This window comes from Primulina huaijiensis, chromosome 16 (assembly GCF_012295235.1).
Source record: "Primulina huaijiensis isolate GDHJ02 chromosome 16, ASM1229523v2, whole genome shotgun sequence".
NCBI classification, from domain to species: Eukaryota; Viridiplantae; Streptophyta; class Magnoliopsida; order Lamiales; family Gesneriaceae; genus Primulina; species Primulina huaijiensis.
Genome location: NC_133321.1, coordinates 18,519,950 through 18,545,986, shown reverse-complemented (window position 1 = coordinate 18,545,986; position 26,037 = coordinate 18,519,950). Strand labels below are relative to the sequence as shown.

The window sequence follows — 26,037 nt, the reverse complement described above, 5'->3', positions numbered from 1 at the left end:
CCCGAAGAATCCCGATCCTCCTCCCGAAGAAGACGGTCCTAACGACCACAAATATCCATCTTTGTTTCCGAATCTCCGGTTTCCGTTCTTACCATTTTTCGGGAACGTGTGGAAACCTGGAAAAGGCCAAGATGACGAACCAGAAAATGCTGCCTCTAAAGAAGGCGAACTAGATGTCGAATTCCTAGGTTCTTGGATGATTCATTCGGAGCTGAGGATTCCGGGGTTTGTGCAATGCATATACAATTGTTACCTGATTAACAAGGCTGTTTGGTACGATATGATACAACATATCTTGGTTTGTCCGACATAGAATCTAATCCTAGGAGATGCAAGCCACGGGTTGGGGGGAAAAAGAATGATCCGAAGCAGGATTGCACTGCGCATGCCATAGAATATCATGTGGAGACGGCTGAAATTTAGAACCTTAAAGGTTTGATATATGCTTTGTTTTGTGTGTGTGTGTGAGATTTGATATTGCTTGCATGTCCGAGAGAATCTAGGCTTTCCTACAGGATCATGAGAATAATTTGATGTTTTTTAAGGTGAAAATTTAATTTTTTGCAAAACTCGTGTGCCAGATTTGAACATTTTTTTACTGGAGGAGGCCTTGCATGCAACATTGAGTTAAAGTGGTCGATGTTTTGGTTCATATAATTTTGAAGGCGATCAAAATCAACGGTGGTATCTTACTTCATATATTTCTTAATTTCATTGATATTTCTCTCTTAGGATGAGTATGTAGCAATTTATGTAATAGTGCCCGTCTCTATCAAAGCATTTGAAAAAAATTAAGCACGAATTATTCTATTTAAAAAGATATAATAAGCACGAAATATTTTATTTAAAACGATATAAAAGGAAAATTATAAGATTTGCTTCACATTTTTTATTTTTAAATTGTCGAGAAAGGAAAAGATGTGGATATCTACTTCGCACAATAATATTTTTTGAACTTTTGACTCAATTTCATAAATAATTCAGATGAATTCCGATCCATGGTGCTCGTCTGGAGCCCTGTCCCCGGCGCCCTCATCTCCACTGGTGGCAACCAGGATGGTTTCCAAAGCATCCGAATCCTTGAGCCCTGCGAATTCTGCGATTTTAAAGAAAACCATACGGCTCTGATTGGCAACAGATGGTATGCAACCCAACATGCCCTCGAAAATGCAGCTTCGTCCTAATCGGTGGCCGTGCCTCACACAACTATGAAATCTTCTCCCCTGACCAGATTGAATCTTCGACGATAATGTTCGGTCTCCCTCTCCTAGCCGAAACAAACGAAAGGGGAGAAAACAATCTCTACCCTTTCGTAAACCTCCTCCCAGATGGAAACCTCTTCGTTTTTGCAAACTACAAATCCATCATTCCCAACCCATATACGGGAGAAACAGTTCGCGAGCTCCCGGACTTGCCGGGCGGGACAAGAAACTACCCGCCATCAGGTATGTCGGCCCTTCTCTCAATCGACCTCAATGAAAATGACGATGAGAGTAAACTCGAGGTTGAAGTGATTGTCTGTGGAGGAAACACTCGTGATTCTTTCTTTTATTCCGATATAACACGCCCAAGAAAATTCTTTGCCGCTTTTAAAGACTGTGGAAGGCTTAATCTGAACAAGAAAGGGTCTAACTGGGAGAAAGAAGACATGCCCTCGCCTCGGAAATAATGTCTTTCAGCAACCCTTTATGAAATTACATGGTTTAACTCAAAAAGTAACTCACCAGTATCAAAATTCTCGCCATATTTAAGAAATTCCAGGCTCCGTTGGAGGATTTAGTCCATTCCCACTGGCCTCAAGTGAGATTTTCCATATTTGATAGAAACCATCCTATGGCATGGTCAGGTGTTGCCGATATCACTTCAGGATGGTGCTTTTGGAAGCCACACCCACTGAAGAAAAGCTTGACGTATGAGTCCCAATATAGTGAGGTAACGGAGATGAGAGTATGGGAAAATTTTGCAAAATCTTTGCAGTTTCATAGATGCTGATCCAAGATAATATATTTTGGGAAATTTTTTATTACAAGTGTTCTGTTCAAAGAACTTTTATATTTCGTTTCAAACAAAAATTACAAGAACTTTCATATTTTGAGAGATCTCGATAATTATTTTTTCTAGAAATTACTTCGAATTTTTTTCAACAAAACCTTTTAATTTTATTTGCTTACAAATAGTAAGATTTTGGTGGGGAGATAATAATAATGATAATTAAAAATTAAAATTTGTTTTTAAATTTAATTATAAATTATAACGGTGTCGACTCAATTTGAACTCGATCGAGCTCTTGAACGAGAGTTATTGTACGCCAGCGAACTTGGGAGTAATTTTGAAATATGATATTATATTTCATAATATAGAATAAAATTATTTCTTTAGTGTTATATATTATTATTATTATACAAAAATGTAACCTAAATGTAAAAAATAATATGCATCGATAGTTTATAAATAGGTATTTTTGAGACAAAATCAAGTTGTGAATAAAGTGATATGAAATATTACGACTATTTATTTAAGAGTAAGATCTGCCTAGAAATAGATGGGTTGAAAATAAGCTTTGAATATTATTCATAAATTTCATTATTTTGCTGTAAAATCTAAAAAGGTATTCTAAACATTTACAATTAAAATACACGAGTTAAGAAATATATTGGAAAAATGCAAAGTTGTAAAATGTGCATTATTCACGAATGTTTTTGAAAAGGAAAACGAAACATCCCTCCAAATTATAGCACATGGCAAGAACAATGAATTCTAACTGTAGCCATAAATCTTCTCTTGATGATGGATTCGACGTATAAACCAAAAGGGACGAATTGGATACATATTGGTATGTTTCTTCATTTCATCAAGTTAAATAACTAAATTAATTAACCTTGCTATTTCGCTCTTGATGTTTGAAGTAACAGCTTAGTATATGAGCATTGTCTCCTCCTGTATATCTATCAACTTTTGAGTTCATTTGGGACAAGGTAGGTGACCAAAATATAACACATGCCTGTTTTGTAATAAGCTTTCATTCCAAGCCTTCATTTTTCATTTCCAGAAAGCCAAGATTGGTCTGTCAAATCCGGATTTGGTACCGGATAAACCTGACGTTATGTTTTCTACCCTTCGGAACCCGATCTGCCATTCTCAAACAAGATTTCCAAAATCAGAAACTTTCTAATGTAACTTCGAAAAAAGTTAATAAGCCCGGAATATTACCTTGTCTAGCAGTATATCCTGAAAATCTTCTGGAGGTATCTCGATATTTTTATAGTTGGCAGCAGCAGTCTGCAAAATAAGCAGATGGATGTTTCAAGAGAAATTTGGCCAAATAAACATTACGTGATTTTGCTTCATTTGTTTAAGAAGAAAAACCCTGACTCGAGAAATAATCATCTTTTACATCCATTCCATAAAACTCTTCAATGGTTTGGTTCATTGATTGGTAACCATGAGATAACATGCGGGATAGGATGATCTGATTTCTCAGATATAGTATAGAAGAAAATTTCTTATATGCATTTAGTTGGAAAAGAATATACCTCAGACACGAGACGATTCTTATAATAAGAGCTCCACGGTTGAGGTTCCAAAATGAAAACACCACCCTGCCACAAGAATGCAGGGTTCACAAACAAATTTTCAGGTAATATATATAAATAAAAAGCGTGTCAGCACCGTAAAGACAACTAAAATATAACTGTGCACGTGAAATACCGGTAGGAGATGCGTCCAGACTCTCCTGAATAAAGTAATTAGCCCATCGTCACCCCAGTTCAGATGTATCCATTTTGTCACACTTAAACTAGCGACGGACAAAAAAATTTGTTTAGTCACAAAAAAGAGGTAAGTAAAACTTAATGTGAGTGGGAGAAAAAAAAAAGATTACACATGATTCAAACAGAAGGTTTTTCTGAATAACTTGAATCAATTATGTGAGATATGCCCTTTTTTTGGGGTTGTATGTGCCATATCTCGGTTTGTTTAGGATTTAACTAGTAATATGAGGTCGGTACAATCATAAGATTTAGAAGATCATATCATTGTAGCCAGAACTATCTCCTAAATATTACCAAAGAACTGCACTGTAGTAAGTGCTTGCAGGAGGACGCCAATTCTGAATAAAATTTCCTTTCTGAAAAGAAACTATCTTTAACAGATCTTTTTTCAATGCAGCTTCTGTCAGCGACTCACTCGCATGGTTCTTCAAGCCATTTACCAACTCTGCATCAGCTGATGTGTTATGAGTACTTGTCTTCACGAATTTCCTGAGAGTCCAATATGCATCCCGAACTCGATCTGGAATATAATGAATTATTTTTATCATTTCCAGTCTAAAGATAACATTCACAAAGATTTTGTGCTTGGTATCGCAAAACAGTAGATCCACAATCATACATGAAAGCTTCATTAGCCGAGAAGAATTGCTTAGAACAAAAATTCTACAGCCAAGAGAAAAATGGTATCAAAATTACATATTTCTTGGGTACCACAAACACTACTTTCATTTTGTAACTTCTGAACAGTAAGTGTGGGGGAGGAGAAAAGCTACCCTATCATATACACCTCGACTTCACTTTTCTCAGAAAAAATACAAAGCTGATATGATAATATAAACTAACTGCCACGCTTGATGGATCATTCTCATAAAAAGGAAACTGTTTCGATTATCTACAAACTAGTTATATTTATTAACTTGTCAATTGTCCTCTATTTGGATAGATACAAAAGCATGGTAATCAAATAAAAAAAATGAAAGTACGAATTGGTAAGTGGACTGGTTAATCCAACACTAATACCAAAGTTTTGGAAGAAAAATAACAGTTTTCCAAGTTTATCAACTATGATAAATAAAAATAATAATAATTGGTGCAAAAGAAAGGGATGCATAGAAAATTCACGGTATTAAATTTGAGCGTGATAAAGAACTTCATTGCTGAAACAGAGAGCAGAAGTTTCACAGCTCCTAGACTCGTGTATTTGACATTTGCACATGTTATTAACGTTTCAGCACTAGATGGTTTGCACTAAAATTTTGAAACAGTTACCTCCATCAATATCAACTCCAAGAATGCTCCTGCAGCCAAATGCTTTTGCTGAAGAAAAAGGATAGAAATCATGGACTCTTCACAGGCCATAAAAGATAAATGATTAGTAAATAAAATCAAACAGCGCAAAACTTTTAGGTTATGGCGTAATTGATTACCAATAGCAATTGTGATCAACCCACTGTTACAGCCAATGTCAAGGCAATCCTTTCCCTCAAACCATTCACCCTTCATCACCTGTAATCTAGGATCTTCGTCCAAGTCCTGACCAACCTTATAACACCATAGAAATGACAAATCCAACATAAAGTGTCAGGCAATAAAGAATCAGACAAAATTTTAGCATTTTAATTTTTACCTAGTACCACAGTACTATTTGTGACAAATGACAATTACTGATCCGAAATCTTCTACAATTCAAAGGCAGAGTTCGGATGGTCAAACAAATTTTGTTATTTTATTTAGTCAAAGGGCAGAGTAACCACAGTAAGATTACAAAACTCAGGGAGAAGCCGAAGAGATCACACTCCCAGGCCTCAATACATACACAATAAACAAAACAAACATTAGATAAATTGATATAAAAGCAAAATCGTATATTACATAACAGAATTCAACCTAGACCACCATCACCAGAAATTAACGATTTGTTTCCACTAAAAAAAAAAAAAGAGGAAGAGCTAAAAGGGTGATCGATTATAGCAAATATGAAACTAAATAAGAAAAGAAATTTATTCATTCACAAGTAATAATCCAACATAACAACTGAAATTATGGAAACATATATGATATAAGTGAAAAGTGTTGAAAAGACGAGAGGGTACCCTATATCCATAGTAGTTTCTGTAGTTTCCAAAGATTGCAACTTCTTTTTTATTCCTTCTCTTAGAGGATTCCTGTGCTGTAGAACACGTTACAGCCGCTTTGGGCTCCATGTTTTGCTTATCGTCGCTGCTTCTCTTGCGACTTTTTGAGTGTCTGTTACTGCCATTGTTTTCGTTTTCTCCAACCATGTTTCACGAACTGTGTGCCACCTGAATATAAAGATCATATTTTAATGCAAATCGCATTTAAATCGCCTCTTGCACCAGCTGAACCAAATTTCTTAGGGCTTCTCCGCGAAAATAGTATATAGGTTTACCTAGCTCTCTCGAGCCAACGAACAAAACGTTACCGTGGAGAGCCTGGCGGCAGAATCGAGGAGTTGTATATAACAAGTAGAAACAGAAAAGTTTTGTAACTAAATTGAGTTTAGAAGAATGGGTTCCAAGCAGAAACCGAGGGTACACCGAAAATTTAGAGAATCTTACCAATGGCCGCGGAGCAGCGGTAAAGTAACGGCGAAGATGCGGAGGCGGGTGCGGAGGCGGGCTTCGCGTAGATGATCAACAACGGCTGGAACAGACAGAGAGTTTGCAACCAAGAAACAAAAAACCGAGGAGGGTTTTGCAATGGGCAATTTAAGAGTTTAAGTAATTATTAAGATTTAATCATTATTAAAAATAAATTTCTTATTTTAATCTCATTTTATCTTCTTAAATAATAATATAAATTATAAAAGTACCAATTATCACTCAAGCTGTTACATATAATTAAAATATTAATTACATCATTATATTCAATATTTTATAAAATTATTCTAATTTAAAAATTAACAATGTGTGACACTTATTACTAATAACAGCATTCATTGAATTAAAATTGGTAAACTATTTTTTATGTCAATAGTAAACTTACAAATTTAGTGAATTTTTTAAACTGTGAGCTTAATAATTTATTTGAAATGAATGCTTTTATTATAATATTATCTCTAAATATAAAGATTAATTGTGTTATATTATATTATATAGGTGAAATATTAATTTTAGTCATATATGTCAATATGATATTTAAATAATTAAATAACTAATATCATGCTAAATTTTTATAACTATGTGATTAACATAGATGTGTTTAACAACAAAACTATAAAAAATTTAACAATGAAATTAATTAATTAATTACATAACTGTCTAGAAATGACTACAATTAATCGACAAAACATAGTTATAAAATTATAATTATTCAACAAAAAATACAAGACTAAAAATGTCACGCTTCAATATATACATTAATAAAATTAATATTTTGCCTATTATATAATTAAACAAGAAATGCAATTAATTATATAAGACGGTGAGGTAGACATATATATAATAATTAAAGGGTTCAAAGCTATATCGATTCAGACAAGCCTCATAGTTGACATTGGCCTTGAGAAGCTAAATATTTCAAAACATTATTGTCCAAAAAAGTTATGCTCCTCATAATTTTTTAGGTATTTGCTTGCTTCTACGTGGCATTTGCTTGGTAAAGTTGTATGGTTTAATGTTTAATCGGTATTTGGTGATGTGGTTTGATAGTAAAATATGCGATTACTATAATTATTTATTACAATTGTGTTTATAATCAATCACTTGGTCTCGGTTGGCTCCCAGGTATCAGATCGAGCCATACAAAGTGCAAATTTGCGTGAAATTTACTTTTGGCCAAAAAGAAGTATGAGTCTTCATTTGACATAAATATTATCATACAAATTTTAGAAGGACAATTTTCTTTGTGACACGGTTCTATCAGAGATTAATTTATCCTAACCAAACACAGTTCCTAATCGTCCACTGCTCTTGTAACTTATCTGACACACACAATGCAATTTGATTGACAAAACGGAACTGAATGCAATAACTGATTCAGAACTCACGGGGTATCATTTGAAAAGAGCAGTAGGGGCGATGTAGATCTGAATCCCTGCTTCTCTCCACGGATTGGCATTGCGATTTCTAAAGGAAACTCACTCACTCCAATTCTTTGAGAAAATCCAAGTTATCAACAAAAACCTGCAAGGTTCGTGTGAAGAACATGTATTGGTCAGATAACCGTGTTATGATATAATAACATAAGACTTCCGTTGTAACAAGTCCACCACAAGCTTTGACGTTGATGAATGAATAGGCTATGCGCATCAAGTGGTCCAAAAAAATAAGCCCGTTGTTGGGTCAAACTCAAAATCCTGTCGACAATCTTTAAATTTCAAAATGAGCGGGAATTATGACGAGCAGTTATCGTTGTAATAATCTGACTTCTTTTTCTCACAGCTGATCTTGAAAACACAGTAACTCAAAAACCAATATAAAGCAAGTTTGGGGGGGTGGCGGGTGGGGGGTGGGGGGTGTACCGTTTTCCAACCATCAGGATCCAGGCATGCAGTAATCTTGGTGCTAATACCAGGTAGAGGTCCAGGTTCCCTTGTAATCTTCCCACCAGCGAGCTTAATTACCTCAGCAGTTCTATACACATCATCTGTCCCTATGGCTATCTGCAGGAAATAATCAGTCAGCCAAAAGTTTGAATCAAACTACTACAGAGCAAATACTGCAGCGACATCCAAAAAAAATAAATATGCGGTGTCGAGCAGCAAATAACTCATGCATTAAATGGCAGATCACAAAAGGAAGAAGTTGCAACAACTATTTTTAAATATATGTCAAAAATGAATTTATTCGTCTCTCATGTTAAGACATTCTAGACATTTGAACGTGACAAGTTCTCTCAATGTGAAGACTCAAATCATAGGCGTGCTATAATAAGAGATGATTAAATAATTAGATTTTGGCGACCTATACCTGTTTGAATTCTCATATATCTACTATTGGTCCAATATTGGCTACTGTAAATTAGTTCTGGATAGAAAACACATCGACTCACATTAAAATAAAATCGTGCCATCAGTCTTCATGTCGATTGTCGTGTCCAGGAATTTTAAAGAGTCGTCACATCTAGCATCCGTATCATATTACAGCAGTACTATCATATTGGTTCTACATAACAAAGCTATAAACATGCAAAGAGTGGGCTCACTTAGAATAAAACTCTAACGACATAATAACCAAACCTGAGCATATGCATTGCCTTTGTCATATTCGGTCACCCCATAGTTGTATGTCAACTCCAATACCGCATTTTTATCTTCGGGGCCATACCCCATCATGGCTATCGTGTACTTTACAGGAGAAGGAAAGCGATCAATTGTGAAGGAAAGGAAGAGGGGGGGGGGTGTTGTTAGAGAATAGATCACATCTAACTCATTTGGTAACTTCAGAAAAGTTTTAAAAAAATTGAATCAAAGTCATTTCCATCACATTATTTGACAGAGAGAAAGGGGTGGGGGGGGGGGAGGGGATGAAGAGAGAGAGAATTACCTTGTATTCAGGATTGTCTCGCTTGCGAAGAAGCTCCATTCCAAAAGCCTGAAATGTGAGAGAAAATTCAAAATTCAAACAAACATGCGAAGGTAAGAAAACTTCATGATGCCTTACAAAAAAAAAAAAAGAAGAGTAAATGATGGATAGATCATCTTACACAATTGGGAAGTAAAACCTCAAGGCTTTAAACATCATGTAAACCAAATACAATCGTCAAAGGAAGCAATCTCACCTTCTCATGGAATTCAATAGACCGATCAAGATCTCCAACTCGAAGCATCACTTGACACAATGGCTCATGAGTAGGACCTCTCTCTAAAAGTTCAAACTTATAACCATCATGATCCTCTATAAATGCTATTACAGTTTTCCCACCTTTGACAGGACCAGGTTCTCGCGTAACTTTTCCACCTTTAGCTTTTATTAGCTCTACAGTCTTTGTTACCTATGAATTCCAACAATCAAATGGAAATCTGTCAATTATTAAGGAAGAAAAGTGTTGAGATATTTGTGTTACTGTATTTTGCAGTTATTCATCAGGAGAGAGGTTCTCTTATTCTAGTTAATTTTTTTACAAAGCTAATCACCGTTTCACTATTAAAAAGCAAAATTCTGCAAAACAACTATGTCGATTCATGCTGATAGTAAAATAAAAAGAAATACCATTACAAAGCTGATCACCGTATCACTATTAAAAAGAAAAATTCTGCAAAACAACTATGTTGATTCATGTTGATAGTAAAATAAAAAGAAATATCATTCCGTGGCACTTACGAATCACCAAAATGCAATTATTGTCCAGGTTAAAAAGAACAGAATAATGAGACTGAAAACCACAATAATGGAAGTTTGAAAGTCACAGCTGACGAATCATCAGGCTATCTACAGCATAGCTATAGACATGAACAAAAACTCACATCATCGACAGCAATCCCAAAATGGCCAAAACCAGCACCAATGTCATACTTGTCAACCCCATAATCTGACAGCATCATTCGGGGGAAAAAATCAGAGGTAAGTCAGCTTTCCAAAAATAGCAATATCGACATGCAAAAAGGAAAATTTTAATGCATGTGCAAGAATATAATGGGAAGTCAATAGAAGATTGAAATAACAAAACTGCCAATAGCTTACTGTAAGTGAGTTCGATCACAAAGTGAGAATCTTCAGGCCCATATCCAAGAAAGGCATTAGTATATCTTTCATCAGGTACGTCACGCTTTCTGAGCAGTTTCATACCTAAACACTCAGTGTAAAACCTGCAGCATCATTTTATTACCTTAAACAGTCATTCTACAAAGGCACAACCAGAACACCCAGATCAAATCAGTTACAATATAAAAAAGCATACTTTATTGTCCTGTCCAAGTCCCCAACTCGGTAAACAACATGAAGCATTCTTCTCTTGTCTTTTTTAGCCCAATCCAATATATTTTCTTGTGTTGCAACAGTACTTGCCTGTGCAACATTTCCTGAAGCACTAACTGAAGGGATGGTGACTGCTGCTTTAAAAAACTTGCAAGTTCTAAGTCCAAATGATTGCAACTGAGGCACGGCTGCTTAATATACCAATGATCATATAAGTTACAGTTGGATAATAAATGATACAAGCTCAGTAGTCATATTTCTTTTTTCACCCGTAAGCATCAGGTTTGGATGTCTTCAACTAGAAAATAAATTCAACATCATTCTGAGCTTAAAAAAAGGTAACATCAAGTTTTTGTAATATATTATGTTTTACAACAGAGTTTTGAATCATCTGAAACTCGCTATTGAGCATTTTCAAGATTCGACAATCCTTTGCAACTCTATTTTCATCATCTAGCTCAGCTCAACTAGACTATTAGGTGTACTCAAGATAAAAATTTGATTTATAGATTTCGATTTTATTAGAATAAAATCAGGAGGTTTTTTACCTTCCAGTCTGGTCATAAAAGGTTTTATCTAAATCATAATCACATTACCTCTGTTCGTGTGTTTAATGTCTCCCTCTTCCACTGAATTTACCAAAAATGTTATCGAGAATCCCATCAAATCCCAATAGCAGGCAACATTAGACAACTCGAACATCTTGATCGAAGAATGTATACTACTTTGTTATGTCGCAATAAAGCAATTGAACTATACACTAATTCGCCCAACCAATTAAGCACATGACGGCATATTTCCAATGCAAGCTGCCTAAATAGCACTAATATAGTTCAAGCAGTTGATCAAAAAGCATAAGCAAAAAAAACATGATCACTGAAAATACGAAATTTGAGTACATAACTCCAAAAAAATTGTAATAATCGAGAGAACACACCACTTCCGAGATGTACTGAGGTGAGTCTACGATTGGCGAAAGAGAAGCAAGCAGCCTTGGAAAATCTGAGAGACGAGAGTGAGGGTTTAATCGACGACGCCATTGGAATTATCCTCACCATTTTTTATTATTCTCTTACACGCTATAAAATTCCAGATTAATTAATATACAGAGACACTCTTCTAGAGAAGCAGCTGTGTTCCGCTGCATCAGACAAATTTTTACTGATCGGGTGAATCTAAGCTTCCCCCTCAAACTCTTAATAAATTGCACATTGCTCCAATGTATTCGGTCTGGGATAACCCAGCCCTATTCCTGGGTCAGACCGGGCCTACACCATGACCACGGGCTCGATTCAAACGGACGGTACTGTATTCTGGTCTGACCTGGGCTTGGATGAGAACCAAGCTGGGCCACGTACAGTCGGCCTGGCCCAGAGTTTTTCACTACAGAAGTACCAATCACATTCTTGTTCCTAATTACTATTGGTTAACTTAATCGATTTTGTTAAATTTAATTTTAGTTAATTAAGTCAATATAATCTATTTTTTTTTAAATATATAATTTTTCATGCATATGAACGGAAATTAGAGAACATGTTCGAAAGGTAAGAGACCCCCACATAATCCTTGGAGATAAATTGAGCAAGGCTCGGGGACCATCATCGGTAGTTTGACGATCGGTTGACGTTATCTTATTGTCGATCTGATTACATAGACTTCATCTACATCAATACTGGGAACATTTAATGATTATATCTTCCATTGATCTTGTAGAAAAAATATATCCCGAATAAACATTTCATGGATATTTTTAAGGATTATTGCATTAAGGTTTGATGGACGAACATAAATAAGCGTGATTTTTAATTTTATTTTGTATGTAACGAAAAAAGAGAGGTGAAAGTCCAATTATAGAGAAAATTTAAAAAAATCACATTCCTCTTCAAAGTTGAACATTTCCCTTTAATTATACCCACTAATCAATCTATCATCATTGATCAATCAACTAGCACTATATAGTATAGGGTATCAATCAAAAAATAAAATATAAAATTTTGGTTGGTCAATTTTAGTATTCGACTATTCGATTAGCCACATAGTAATTACTTTCTTTTTTTTTGTTGAGTAAGTTTCATGTGAGACGGTCTCATAAATTTTTATCTGTGAGACGGGTCAACTCTACCGATATTCACAATAAAAAGTAATATTTTTTCATTGATAACTCAAATAAGATATTCGAACTACGAAATGAATCCGTGACACCCTCTCACAACAGTTTTTATATATACTTAATTATATACTAATACTCTGTTCTATAGTTCGGTGGAGATTTTTTTTAAAAAAATAAATAAATAATATAGTTTTCATAATTTGTGCACAAGATTAATTATTGGGAAAACAAAGGTGGAATGGATGTTAAGTTGAGTTTGGCTTTGTCATAAAGCGATTTCTTTTCATGTTCAAATCGTATTTTGCTTGATTGGTTAATCACGTGATGTGTCTGGCTCCAATCCAACTTCTGTTCTTGTATTTTTTTCTCGTCATCCCCCTAACACTGTAAGATTTTAGATTACAATCTCTGTTGCTATTGATTATATTTTTTAAAAATATTTTTCTAATATAATGTTTATTACTATAAATCTTATCGTTCTAATTTTTCAATGTTGTAAATTATTCTTATATATCATTTAAAAGTAACCTAAAATCATTGGTTAATAATAAGAATAATGCTAAAGGTACAACCGATATATCGTTACAGCGATATTCACAACAATTATATCGCGAGATTTTATTGTTATATCGCGAGATTTTGTATTCAATATATGGTGAGATTTTGACAAATTGAATTTTTGTTTTGTACAAATTTATGTACAAATATGGATGTACATGTAGTGTCACTCTAATAATAATTCAGTCGATTGAGTGTGTGAGACTTGGTCCTAAGTTTCACGAAAAACTTATTTGCTCGAGCACGGATGCAAGATTATCTTATTTGTGATTTGTGAGATACTGCGTGTACACTTGAAGATAGTGGTTACGATCAACATGCTCCTTGTCATAGGGAAACAAAGTTGGGTTTGGATTATGTGCAAACTGAAACTGTTTGGTTGATGTCCCGACGAGTATTGGGACAAGAAATGATTAGAATGTAAAGTCGACACTAGAGTTGGAAAGGAACCACGTTATTTGGATAAATAATGGACGATCGATCCACTCTGGTGGACTCGTGGACGCAATTATCATATTCAACACATTTAGATGATGTGAGTATCAAAATTTAGATGATTAACAAAAATAAATATTATATAGGTTAAGGATTTTCTTGTCATTTTACTAAAATTTAAGTTTATAAATAATTTTTCTCTAAAAACTTAAATTAGTCAAACTTTAGCTTGTATTAGATTTAAAATTTTATTTCCAAACATTCCCATCCAATAGAACTTCATTTAGTAGTCAACAATATCCCCAAAATTAAACTCAACACCAACTAAAAGAAATATACAATATCTATACTTAAAAAAAACATCCTATAAAATTTTATTTAGGATTCCAACTGTATCTTAACAAAATTAACTTATAAGTCTCGAGGTATTCAAGTTGATGAAGTATATGATCGATTGATTAATAATCATAAGCACGATTTTCCAACATCTTTTTGAACAAGCATGTAACACATGATTTGCCTACAACGATTTTCCTTAGTAGTTGCATAATTTTTTATGATATTTGAACCCGCAACAACTATCATTCGGTACAAATTAGATAAACCCTCATATTAACGAATAACCTGCAAATCACGTCGATAAGATAAACTGTACTTGACAATCATTCACCTACTCCATCAATTCAAATTTTATTTCAGAGACTAGTTGTTTGATTTGCAGACTAACCTAAAGAGAACCAAGATTCTAATACCCACCAGATGATAGCCATTTGTGAGTTTCAACATCATTTAAAAAAAATTCAACACCAGTTTTAATTCAAAGATATTAACCATAATTTTAGAAATAAAAAATGTTTTGCTGAATTTGTTTTTTCAAAGAGAAAAACTTTATAAAAGATTGGAACTTTTTATATCAATTTTTAAAATAAACCAAGTTTAACCAAAATATTTGAAAGTCATATACAGATCATAAAAAAAATAAAAATTTACTATATTGTTTTAAATCTTAATAAAAACAATATTTTCCCATAATCACTTATATAATAAGTAAAAATAACGATGAAATTAAAGAGATTTTGCCATGATTTATTAACTGGACAGCTAAGCAGCTAACAAAGGGTTTGTGCTGTACGGTCCAATCGTTCCCACCTGTGGGTCCTGCTTTATCCCCAGCAACCAAATAACGGCGGCGCGTGCAGAATTAAGCGCGTGGAAACTATCCTCCACCCAACGCAAAAAGGTGAGAGAAAAAGCCCCCAACCTTTCATTCCACACATGCACATCAAACATTTATTACTCCATTTTCATGACAAACTACTCCTTGCTGCTGGTTCTACCTACGCTGCGATTTACTCTCATCTTCCCAGCTTTTGAAGTATGTACCGGGCTCACTTTAGTTACCGCCCATATCTATTTTTCAAGTTTCACCTAGGGGAGTGTATTAAGTATATCGGTAACGTGTTTTTCTGTCGGATGAGTTTTGTTTGTCTTCTAGTGTATTTTTTGTTTTACTTTTGTGGTGTTCATGAGTGTTATCTTTTATTGCGAAGCTTCTTGTGCGAACTCCAGATCAAGAATTCTGATGAAACTATGCATATGTTAGTAAGGCAAGAATGCGAGTTTTTTTTAGTTTGGAACTATTCTTTTTGTGGAGCTCTTACTTTCATTTATATTAAGGCAAGAAGAATTGTTCGTGGGCGAGGCTTTGTTTTGATTCTCTTCAAATCGAAAATTTGGTTGGGAATTAAAATTTTGGTTTACTGTTTTGATGCGATTTTTTTTTTATTCCAGATTGTGTTTCTGTGGCAGCGATACAGTGCTTAAGAAACCTGATGAACGGAATTCTGTGGAAATTCAGTTACTGGGTTATTCTTGTTTAGTTGTTTTGAGAGATGGGTTGTGTCTATTCTAAGTCATGTATTGGTGAATTATGTTCTCCTGGAAATGATAAGGCGAATGAAAGTGGAGATGTGAAAACAGCAACTGAGATTGCTGTGTTTTCACCTACTCATTCAGATAGCCAAGAAACGGAGACCCGAGATAAGTTGCGTCAGTTAGGTTCGACCAGGGACCATGAAGCCCATATTACAAGGCTATCCATAGTGTCAGCTCAGTTCTTACCTCCCGAGGGATCACGCACTGTGAAAGTTCCATCGTGTGACTATGAATTACGGTGCTCGTTTCTATCTCAGAGAGGTTACTACCCTGATGCCCTTGATAAAGCCAACCAAGACAGTTTTTGCATTCATACACCATTTGGGACTAGCCCAGATGATCATTTCTTCGGAGTGTTTGACGGACATGGTGAATTTGGAGCTCAATGCTCACAGTTTGTGAAGCAGAAGTTGTGTGAAAATTTGCTTAGGAATAGTAGGTTTCACATGGATGTAGTTGAAGCTTGTCATGCTGCATTCTTGACAACAAATTCGCAGCTGCATGCTGACATGCTTGATGATAGCATGAGTGGAACAACTGCAGTTACAGTGCTAGTTCGTGGCAGGAAACTTTATGTTGCAAATACAGGTGACTCAAGGGCAATCATAGGTGAGAAACGGGGGAAGGATATTGTAGCTGTTGACCTTTCCATTGATCAAACACCTTTTCGACCCGACGAACTAGAACGGGTGAAACTCTGTGGTGCTAGAGTTCTCACATTGGATCAGATTGAAGGACTCAAAAATCCAGATGTTCAGTGTTGGGAAACTGAAGAAGGCGATGATGGTGATCCTCCTAGATTATGGGTGCAAAATGGAATGTACCCGGGTACAGCTTTTACCAGAAGTATTGGTGATTCTATAGCTGAGGAAATAGGCGTCGTTGCAAACCCAGAAATTGTTGTTATGGAGTTGACATCAAATCATCCTTTCTTCGTGATTGCCAGTGATGGTGTCTTTGAGTTTCTTTCAAGCCAATCTGTAGTGGACATGGTAAAATTCTCCCTAGTATTTGTACAGTAGCAATCCTCGAATTAAATATCGCAACGAGTGTATAAAATGTGGATAAAAGGTAAATACTTTGAACTTTATTTGCTGATGTTATTTAAAGAAATCCACCATAATAATGTTATTTGTTTCTGCAAATATTGAGTAACCTTGGAATCAGCCTATCAGGTTGCATTCAGATTATATGCTGCTGAAAGTTACTTGAAATTTAGAAACGTGTCCAGTTATGGATTAATAAAATAGACGAAGTGGTGTTGTGGTTAAAACTAATTTTATCCTCTGGTATTATAAAGATTCCTTTTCTTTTGGTGTATTTAATGGAAAATGGTAAGAAAAAGATCTATCTAAGCTTGTTGTATTTTAGTAAATCCATTTTCAGGGCATGCTGTTCCTCGGTTGTTTATCATTAGTTTTTTTTTACCTTTTTTTTCAGAACAATAAATTATGGTGATCTTAATTTAAGTTCCTATTTGAAACGTTTTATAATGATGGTTCTTTACCAGGTTGCAAAGTACAAGGACCCTCGTGATGCTTGTGCTGAAATTGTTGCCGAGTCATATCGTCTTTGGTTACAATATGAAACTCGTACTGATGACATTACTGTGATAGTGGTGCATGTAAATGGGTTGGATGATGTAAGGAATTTAATTAATTTTGCCTGCACACTTGATTGTTGATTTTATATGCTCTGATGTCCCTTCTATCTTATTTTCTCAAACACTTGAACAGATAATTTCATCTTTATATGCAGGATGCATTTGGCCAACCAACAAAGTTTGATGCCTTTTTAAGACCCCCTGTACCTCAAGTGGTTGAGGTCACGGGATCTGAGTCTCCATCTCTTATGAACTGGAGATCAAAAAATCGTGCAAGGAATGATATATCCCGTGCACGACTTCGTGCTATTGAAAGTTCTCTAGGAAATGGGCAGTTGTGGGCTCCTTCATCCCCAACTCACAGAAAGACTTGGGAAGAAGAAGTAATGAGATCTCAACCATTTTTCATTTTCAGAACAATTTTCTTTTTCAAAATCTCAAATCACTTACTAAGCGCACTTCGTCATGTGATAGGCTCACATTGAACGGGCCTTGCATGATCATTTTCTTTTCAGAAAACTTACAAGCTCTCAGTGTCATGTTTTGTTGGACTGTATGCAAAGAGTTGAGGTTAAGGCAGGAGAGATTGTGGTTAAGCAGGTAGTTTTTTTCACAGGTGGCATGTTTATGGTCTCTTGTTCATTTTTTCTTAACTGTTTCTGATGTAACTGGATGCCTGTTGGACTAGCGTATTCTGAATAGTGTCTTAATTGGAATCTAAGCAAAACAAGCTATTGAGATAATTTGCTTGATTTATGTGAAAGATGAAAACTTAAACCCAATCATAAGTTACATTCAAGTGAGTCGTGTCTCAGCATTATCATGAGCAAGATGTGAACCACAAATTGTCACCGTTGAATAAATACTCAAAAACGGATTTCATACAGTGCTATAATCAAGTAAACTCTGAGCCTGGCCAATGGAGATACATTTGTCATAAAGCAAAACTCACTATCAAACTTATTATTTTATTTGAGCTATGTAATATATTTTTGCGAAATTATTCAGTTGTACATGGTTAGAGAAATCTCTTAATGATAGTTCTTTACTTATTTAGCCGGAGCAGGCCTTGGTTTTCTTGTGTATAAAATAATTATTATCATGAAATGTTGTAAACTTGCCAATGTATGACGGTATGAGGCATTTATACTCCTGTGTTGACCATTATCTAAGATAAACTAAAGGCGAAAGGACATCTTTTCTCATGGTATATTGGTTTCCTGGCTTTGTTTGTACTTCTTGAATGGGTTTTAGTAGGTCTCTGCTCTGTCCATGTCATGTGTCTGTTTATTTGATGCTTTTTAAGAATTTAGAATTCCCGTGCTGCTATCATATTAAGTTAGTATTCGTATTTTCAGGGTGGAGAAGGTGATTGCTTTTATGTTGTTGGCAGTGGAGAATTTGAGGTGTTTGCAATTCAGGTGATTCTTTGCTATTTTTCTTTTAGACTAATTACAGATCTCGCAGATTTTGGGAAAGAAAATCTTCTGTGTTCTTCTGTAAACATCTCAATAGAAATAGCCTTTCCATTGAAACAATGAGAGTTATGCTGATTTATATTTTTTTCACAAGTCTCTTATTGTCAATGTGTGTACCAGGAAGAGAAAAATGGAGAAGTTCCTAGGGTGTTACAACGCTATACTGCAGAAAAATTATCTTCTTTTGGAGAGCTGGCATTGATGTGAGAATCTATTTTTTCTGTCGCCTTGCTGTGTAGTCTAAACAATGTTCTCTTTGTGCAGTGAATCTTGCGCTGGGATCTAACTTTGAAAAAATCAATCATGACATTGATACAATATTGTTTTATATGTCCCTTATCTTGATTGTGGGCATTGTAGCATCTTATATCCTACCTATTATTATCATTTTCCATTACATGTTGGGTCAGTTTGCGGAATTGAGTTTCGATTCAGGTTTTTTTTTTTTAAAATAAAAATAAACGTTAGAGTAGTAAAGTGGAAAAGCTTCTTTTGTTTGGACATGACTTGAGAATGAGACTTACTCTGCGAAATGAGATTTAAAGGGAAAGGCTTCCAAAAGGAATGGAGGAGATAGTTTTCTCTTTTGTTTATGTTGGCTCTTATCTATGGATATATAATCCTGAGACATATAACTATACAAGTGTTAACGTGGTAGCTACTTCATTTCACCACCAGGTCCAACAAGCCCCTCCAAGCTTCTGTTCGGTCGGTGACCGATGGTACTCTCTGGGCACTTAAAAGAGAAGATTTTAGAGGAATTCTTATGTCCGAGTTTACTAATTTATCATCATTGAAGTTACTGCGATCAATAGATCTGCTTTCAAGGTTGACTATCTTACAGCTAAGTCGTATTGCAGATTCACTTTTAGAAGTGTCTTTCACTGATGGGCAGACAATAATTGATAAGGTATGCTTCTTTTCTGGATCTGTTTAAGCTTTTTGATTGTCTCTCATTCACTTTTGTATGTAAATGCAGAATGTGGGCCCCATGGGTTTGTACATTATACAGAATGGAGTCGTAAAAATTTCCTTTGATATGGATTCGGTTAAAGGTGTGAACGCTCCAAGTTTGAAGCCTGACGTTGAGAATTTGGATGATGATATGTCTAGTAAGAGCATTTCTTTGGAGAAGACCGAAGGAGGCTATTTTGGGGAATGGATACTTCTGGGAGAACACCTATCTTCCTTCAGTGTCATTGCTGTGGGCAATGTGGTATGCTCCATTTTAACAAAGGAGAACTTTGATTCAGTTGTAGGCCCTCTGCCGAAGCTTTCACAGGCTGATAAGTACGCCTTTTTGCTTGTCATATAAGTGGCAGAATTTTCAAGTACAATGTTCTGCTTTATGCTAATGAAAAATATCCCAATCCATATGTGCTGCCTTTTCACTTTCTAACATTCATCTATGTGTTCTTGACAACAAGTGTATTTTCCTGTTAACCTCCTGTTAACTTTGATTAGGTCAAAGGCATATTCAACCTATCTGTCTTCTGAATCTATAAGAGATATGGATGCTTCAGATATGAAGAAGATCCAGATTGTAGATCTAGTAAGCACCAAATATCTCGATAGATTTCTTTGGTGTTACTGTCAATTTGAAAGTAATTAAATTCTACTTCTCCAGGAATGGAAAACATGCTTATATTCCACGGACGTCAGCGAGATTGGTCTTGTGCGCGTTAAGGACTCAGGTTTGTTTTCCCCATTACTTCATGAAAGTTAATTTTGCACTATTCTTTCTACGGTATTGGACAGCATCACAAGGGGAAAAAGCTTTTCATTCATCTGCCATTGCAAGTTGCAACTTTACATTACCTTTTTCTTTTGCATAATCTTAACTGGGTGAATAGTATTTTTCATTATTTGTTGCTCCTAAAATGTCATCTTTTCATTGCAGAAAAATTGCTTAGCTTGAAAAGGTTTTCAAAGCAGAAGGTTAAACAACTTGGAAAAGAAGGACTAGTTCTGAAGGAGAAGAACATATTGAAGTTCATGAGCCATTCCCCTTTCGTACCTAGAGTTTTATGCACTGTTGCTGATCAAACACATGCTGCAATACTTCTAGATACTTGTATTGCTTGCTCTATGACCTCAATAATTCACAATGGGTTGAATGAAAATTCTGCACAGTTCTGTGCTGCTTCAATTGTAATTGCTTTAGAAGTTTTGCACGAGGTGCGTACTTTGAGAGATTGCTTAAAATTCTCTGGCGCCGACCTTTTTTTTTCAAAAACATAATTGAGTGTTTTTGTATCTATAATTCAGAATGGGTTTCTTTATAGAGGCGTGTCCCCTGAAGTTCTAGCATTTGATCAGACAGGATATATACAGGTCTGATAATCATTTTTATTTCTCCATCAGTAATATTTTTCTTTGTGATCTAATGGACTCAAATCCTGAAACCAGTTGATCTATCCTCACATTAATGAATTTCCTTATTCACTGCAGTTAGTCGACTTCAGATTTAGTAAGCAGTTATCTAGTGATTCTAGTGAAAGAACACACACTATATGCGGTATGGCAGACTCTTTGGCTCCTGAAATAATTCAAGGGAAAGGGCATGGTTTTCCAGTTGACTGGTACGTTGCTTGCCTTTATGTTTTAAATTACAGAGATTAGGTGTTGACAGCTAAGGTCCTTTTCAAGTATCACACTAGAAAATAATTAGAATTTTAGAACACAGAAGGAAAGTACTTCATAGCACGTGCCTGAGCACTTGTTATTTGTATCTTGAAATAAAATTAACTGCATATAACACTTCTGAAACTCAATCAAAGGATAGTTCAATGTATTTTTACTAAAGAAAATGTGAAACTACAATTCCATCTGCAACTGTGTACATAACAAGAATGCTATTAGAGGCTTTCATTTACATGGCCTTCGAGGTTGAAATGTTTTTGAGCATGCTTGTAATGGTGCTCGACTATTCTCGAGCTTTGATTAGGAACTGTTGGTGATAGCCAAAAAAATTAGGGGATGTCTATTTATGTTTCTAGTATTTTTGGAAATTGGAAAATGAGAAATGTATTTTTGAAGAAGAATTTAAAATAGGCAAAATGTCAATTTTAGTCTTGTATATTTTGGTGTGTGACATTTTTAGTCTTGTACGTTTTAAATTAATTATAGTCTTATAACTATGTCTTTTTGATCAATTTTAGTCTTTATCGTAAAAATCATCTTTCTAAATGGCTAATTTCATCGTTAAAATTTATAATTACGTTGTTAATAATACATGCATATCTCGAGAAATTTTTTTAACCAATTATTTACGGAAATTTAACAATAATATTGGTCATTTAATTATACGAGAAATGACTAAAACTGTTCAAAAGAACATAATTACATGACTATAATTGATTCAAATAAGCAAACAAGACTAAAAATTTCACACACCAATACATACATGACTAAAATTGACATTTTCCCTTTGAAATAATTAGGGTATATTTTGTTCGTGTTTCTAGGAAATGAAAAAATTTCCATGGAACACGAACGAACATTGCCTAAAGCTTTTTGAACGATGCTCAGTGTCTTAAATAGAGATAGGAATATAAACCCAGGCCTCGTTTATACAACATTAGTGACTGGAAAATGGGGCCATTGATTATGGACATAGTTTTTAACTGGTTAACAGAAATGGAAACCGAACCTTCTCATATGCCTTGGTGTTGTCAAGCTTTAGCTTCATGTTGCCTGTTTGGCCTCTCTTATAATTTTAGTCCACTGTCCCAAATCTGATTTACCAGAAGTATGCTAATGTGTGCCCACGTTCCAAAACTACTGCAACTTCTATTCGTCAAATAAATTCATCAATGAAGTCTTTATTTTTTATATGGATAAGACCCTGCCATTTAATTTGATCTTCTAAAACTGGTATTACCCCAATTTTGGCTTCCAATTCTAACGCAAACCACATTTAGGGTATTTGTTTTCCTGTCCCTTATCCATGTCCTATTTTGGACACGCTTCTCCAAAAAGAATTTTGCTTGACTTGAAATATATACCTCTGACCCTCTTTTACCTCGGTAACTGAAGGGACATGTTTCTCAACAATATCACAAGAATAGTGATATAAATTCTGTTTTGACACTCTTTTAAGATTTCGTAATTTGCGTCCATTATTTACTGCTTCATTTGCTGAGTTATACTTGTGCGACATGACTTTCTGAAGATTGTTGCTCAAAGAATGGTTAGATGTAGTGGGGTTAATCTTACTCATCATGATAAAATGGGGAAAATTCCTAATAATTAGCAGCTCGCAGCCTTGTATTCGTCTAGTACTTGCATTTTTTTGGCCGTAGGAAATTGGTTCTCATATTTTACTTTAATCGTTCATTTTGTGCAGGTGGGCATTGGGAGCTTTGATCTTCTTCATGCTCCAAGGTGAAATGCCTTTTGGATCTTGGAGAGAAAGCGAAATCACATTCGCCAGAATAGTAAAAGGGCAGCTAACCCTTCCACAAAGTTTCAGCCTTGAAGCCATTGATCTCATAACCAAGGTTAACTTATCAAACTAATTCTCACTCAACATATAAGAATCACACAATCAAAGAAAATCTAACACTTCTTAGCATTCAGTTACTTGTAGTAGATGAACATAAACGACTCGGAAGCCAGGGCATCGAATCCATCAAAACCCATCCATGGTTTAAAGACACCGAGTGGAGAGGAATAAGTGAAAGAACTATCCAAGCACCACATGACATCGTCTCTCGTATAAATCAGTTCTTGGAGAGTCACCCCGAGGATATGTTAATGTCGTTCCATTCCCCATGTCGAGAGTCGGATCAACTCAACACCCCAGAATGGCTTGAAGATTGGTAGAAGATCTGTTCACGTGTTCCTTTAGTTCAACTCCTTTTTTAAAATCGAGGTATTGGGACCAGATTTACCATTGGTATAGCAAATTTACAAGTTGGTGATCTTAAATTGTTTGTTCATTTATACTAAAACTGCAGTATTATGTACATGATTCAAGTGTAAATTTAGCTGATTCTCGCTGTTCCTTGGTAATCTTTTCTATATCTCCAAGCTTGAGTTTTGTAATTACCGAGAACAAGCAAATTTATTTGGTTTTTCTTTTATTTCAGTATTTGAATTGTGTGAATTATTTTTAGTAAATTGAGGGTGTACTCTCGGGACATGATTTGAAATATATAGATTTTGATTGTAGTTTTATTGTTTACATTGAAACAATATATCAAATTTTAACCCGTACTTTGCTCGCTTAAAAAAATAAATCATAATCAACATGAATTAAATGTAAAGATGAATTTAAAGTTTTATAATTTTATTTTTTTAAACAATAAAAATATATTTGAAATTTATAAATTTGATATTGATCAATCGAAACGCAACTGAGAAAATTTCTGTTTGTAAAGAGTTCACGTCATAGCTTTGTGTATTATTTTTTCATGTTGGTACGATACTAGCCATTCTTGTTCATTATTTTATCGTAAAATCCATGGTAATATGATTCTTTGACAGTCAAAGTAGTCAAAATGTATTTAAGTAAGGGGGGTGTATTCAATCTAAACTTTTAATGACTTTTTTTAAAAGGTGGACTTTTATGGAGTTGATGGATTTTGATTGACTTTTATAGAATCTCATGGAATTGTAAAACATATTTCATAGAGTCTTATAGACTTTTTTTCAAGATTTTTGTCGACTTTTGTAAACTTTTATTTATAATTGTGATTTATTTTTTTATTAATTTCTTTTAAATAATTATTGGACATGTATAACCTATTCAATTTTAAATTGTTTTTATTTATGAAAATGTAAATGAATTTTACTTACTTAAAGGTTAAATAAATTTAATTTGTGAAAAACGACAAATGAACTATCCAATTTATTGAAATCAAAATTTCAATTCTTTATGTCAATTCAACATATTAATGAACAATATTTTTATAAGTTCATAATAAAATTTTATTAAAATGAACAATCAAAATAATAAGTAGACTTTTACATAAAAAAAATCTAATCATTATTGACAATTTGATCAACATCGCTCCACATTCCATTGGCTATGGTATCCCTCCATGCATTAGCTCTTGCTCGTTGTTGTTCTTGAGTATCAAATAACTGATCAAAGTTGTCATCTCCATAAACTTGTGCCGATGAAGACAATTGAGCTTCATTATCTGGTTCAATTTGAAATTCATCACATCGACACTCCTTTCGAAGAAAATTGTGTAATCCAGCACAAGCCAATACAAGCTCTGTTTGGGTCGTATATGGAAATGGAGGGGCCATCTTGAATATTTTGAACCGTGATTTAAATATACCAAATGTCCGCTCTATAACATTCCTCAAAGAAGCATGACGAAGATTGAACAACTCTTTAGCATCTTCAGGGTGACGACCTTGACCTGTGAATTCTTGAAGATGATAACGTACACCTCGAAAAGGAGCCAAGAATTGACGTCGATTTGGATATCCACCATCCACTAAAAAATATTTACCTATCAAATCATATTTGTAAATAATTAACTAATGAATAATTTACATAATCTTTGAAAGTTACAAAAAATATAAATAGTCATGTAATATATAGGAAACAAATATATACCTTGTCGCACTTTAAGTCCATTATTTCTTGATAAAGCATCAGCCAACACGTGTGAATCATGAGCAGATCCCTCCCATCCGCTGAGTACGTAAATGAATTCTAAATNGTTGTCACGCCCAGACACTGTCGCTGGAATATGAGTTCCATCAATAGCTCCAATGCAATCCTGCACCAACAACATGAATAGCAATAACAATAATTACAACAATAAAAACAACAAAAAAAATAATATAAGAATTTCATTACTTACTTTAAAGTAAGGGTAGAATCTTCTACTCTCTCTTATTCTTTCTGGTACAGCTGATCCAGGTTTAGCCATCATATCTACTGCAATGCTGTTTAATGCTCTCAACATCTTGTTGAAGTTTTGACTAATATTGTAGTGTGATCGACCAAATGTTTTACGAATCAAGCAATATTGAGTATTTTGACCAACAATAAGTAAAAACATGGCAAGCATTTCTTCAACACAAATGTATCTTGTGTCTTGTAAGGGTGTTCTTTCTCTAAGAATGGTGCATAATTTTAAAAAAATATCGGGGTACATTCTGTAAATTTCTCGAAAATTTGTTGGATCCTCTTTTAATATTCTATGAATATAATCGTATCCACTTGTAGTTGTTGATTGTCTAGTTAAGGGAGGATGAACACGTTCTCTATGAATGTTAATTATGTGCTCATTTAGCACATATA

At 34.6% G+C, this 26,037-nt stretch overlaps 4 protein-coding genes and 1 pseudogene across 10 annotated transcripts; 2 read left to right on the top strand and 3 right to left on the bottom strand.

The window, feature by feature from the left end:
* The first annotated feature begins 901 nt into the window (after window positions 1–901).
* On the top strand, window positions 902–1,992 carry LOC140962174 (aldehyde oxidase GLOX1-like; annotated as a pseudogene).
* An 809-nt stretch (window positions 1,993–2,801) lies between these two features.
* LOC140960731 (probable RNA methyltransferase At5g51130) lies at window positions 2,802–6,481 on the bottom strand. 2 transcript variants are annotated; one of them, XM_073418981.1, is made up of 10 exons: window positions 6,350–6,475; window positions 6,181–6,223; window positions 5,864–6,073; window positions 5,198–5,312; window positions 5,040–5,087; window positions 4,065–4,290; window positions 3,709–3,796; window positions 3,534–3,599; window positions 3,211–3,279; window positions 2,802–3,129 (listed from the first exon to the last, which is right to left on the bottom strand). In XM_073418981.1, exons 3-10 carry the CDS (start codon window positions 6,050–6,052, stop codon window positions 3,040–3,042), a joined length of 891 nt encoding a protein of 296 aa, XP_073275082.1. In that variant the 5' UTR covers window positions 6,053–6,073; window positions 6,181–6,223; window positions 6,350–6,475; the 3' UTR covers window positions 2,802–3,039. The 2 variants fall into 2 exon arrangements, with proteins under 2 accessions (XP_073275082.1, XP_073275081.1); XM_073418980.1 differs by lacking the exon at window positions 6,181–6,223 and having other exon boundaries at window positions 6,350–6,481.
* A 1,051-nt stretch (window positions 6,482–7,532) lies between these two features.
* LOC140961832 (probable lactoylglutathione lyase, chloroplastic) lies at window positions 7,533–11,827 on the bottom strand. Its single transcript, XM_073420564.1, has 9 exons — window positions 11,586–11,827; window positions 10,632–10,836; window positions 10,415–10,539; window positions 10,198–10,262; window positions 9,513–9,725; window positions 9,278–9,325; window positions 8,971–9,078; window positions 8,254–8,394; window positions 7,533–7,915 (listed from the first exon to the last, which is right to left on the bottom strand). The coding sequence occupies exons 1-9, from the start codon at window positions 11,704–11,706 to the stop codon at window positions 7,874–7,876; spliced, it is 1,068 nt and encodes a 355-aa protein (XP_073276665.1). The 5' UTR covers window positions 11,707–11,827; the 3' UTR covers window positions 7,533–7,873.
* Window positions 11,828–14,987: 3,160 nt separating this feature from the next.
* LOC140961181 (protein phosphatase 2C and cyclic nucleotide-binding/kinase domain-containing protein-like) lies at window positions 14,988–23,877 on the top strand. Of its 6 annotated transcripts, none has more exons than XM_073419523.1 (16): window positions 14,988–15,126; window positions 15,543–16,678; window positions 17,197–17,328; window positions 17,445–17,672; window positions 17,764–17,889; window positions 18,648–18,710; window positions 18,888–18,970; window positions 19,446–19,677; window positions 19,747–20,057; window positions 20,232–20,319; window positions 20,395–20,461; window positions 20,668–20,945; window positions 21,036–21,101; window positions 21,219–21,349; window positions 23,116–23,269; window positions 23,349–23,877. In XM_073419523.1, the coding sequence occupies exons 2-16, from the start codon at window positions 15,644–15,646 to the stop codon at window positions 23,592–23,594; spliced, it is 3,240 nt and encodes a 1,079-aa protein (XP_073275624.1). In that variant the 5' UTR covers window positions 14,988–15,126; window positions 15,543–15,643; the 3' UTR covers window positions 23,595–23,877. The 6 variants fall into 6 exon arrangements, with proteins under 6 accessions (XP_073275624.1, XP_073275629.1, XP_073275625.1 ...); XM_073419524.1 differs by having other exon boundaries at window positions 14,989–15,126; window positions 15,561–16,678; XM_073419526.1 differs by having other exon boundaries at window positions 15,070–15,204; window positions 15,561–16,678.
* An 875-nt stretch (window positions 23,878–24,752) lies between these two features.
* LOC140961111 (uncharacterized) lies at window positions 24,753–25,699 on the bottom strand. The gene is made up of 3 exons (XM_073419414.1): window positions 25,595–25,699; window positions 25,345–25,510; window positions 24,753–25,237 (listed from the first exon to the last, which is right to left on the bottom strand). The coding sequence occupies exons 1-3, from the start codon at window positions 25,697–25,699 to the stop codon at window positions 24,753–24,755; spliced, it is 756 nt and encodes a 251-aa protein (XP_073275515.1).
* Between the last annotated feature and the right edge of the window lie 338 nt (window positions 25,700–26,037).

What these genes read in the sequence shown, in the direction of transcription:
- LOC140960731 (XM_073418980.1), bottom strand. Translation starts at nt 6,052, where the DNA reads ATGGTTGGAGAAAACGAAAACAATGGCAGTAACAGACACTCAAAAAGT. An exon ending in TACTACAGTGCAGTTCTTTG is followed by an intron (nt 3,797 to 4,064) that starts GTAATATTTAGG and finishes GTCCGTCGCTAG; the next exon opens with TTTAAGTGTGACAAAATGGA. An exon ending in AGGATATACTGCTAGACAAG is followed by an intron (nt 3,130 to 3,210) that starts GTAATATTCCGG and finishes TGAGAATGGCAG; the next exon opens with ATCGGGTTCCGAAGGGTAGA.
- LOC140961832 (XM_073420564.1), bottom strand. Translation starts at nt 11,706, where the DNA reads ATGGTGAGGATAATTCCAATGGCGTCGTCGATTAAACCCTCACTCTCG. An exon ending in CTCAGTACATCTCGGAAGTG is followed by an intron (nt 10,837 to 11,585) that starts GTGTGTTCTCTC and finishes TATATTAAGCAG; the next exon opens with CCGTGCCTCAGTTGCAATCA. An exon ending in AAGGCAATGCATATGCTCAG is followed by an intron (nt 8,395 to 8,970) that starts GTTTGGTTATTA and finishes TATTTCCTGCAG; the next exon opens with ATAGCCATAGGGACAGATGA.
- LOC140961181 (XM_073419523.1), top strand. Translation starts at nt 15,644, where the DNA reads ATGGGTTGTGTCTATTCTAAGTCATGTATTGGTGAATTATGTTCTCCT. An exon ending in TTTGGAGAGCTGGCATTGAT is followed by an intron (nt 18,971 to 19,445) that starts GTGAGAATCTAT and finishes TTTCACCACCAG; the next exon opens with GTCCAACAAGCCCCTCCAAG. An exon ending in CTTTAGAAGTTTTGCACGAG is followed by an intron (nt 20,946 to 21,035) that starts GTGCGTACTTTG and finishes TCTATAATTCAG; the next exon opens with AATGGGTTTCTTTATAGAGG.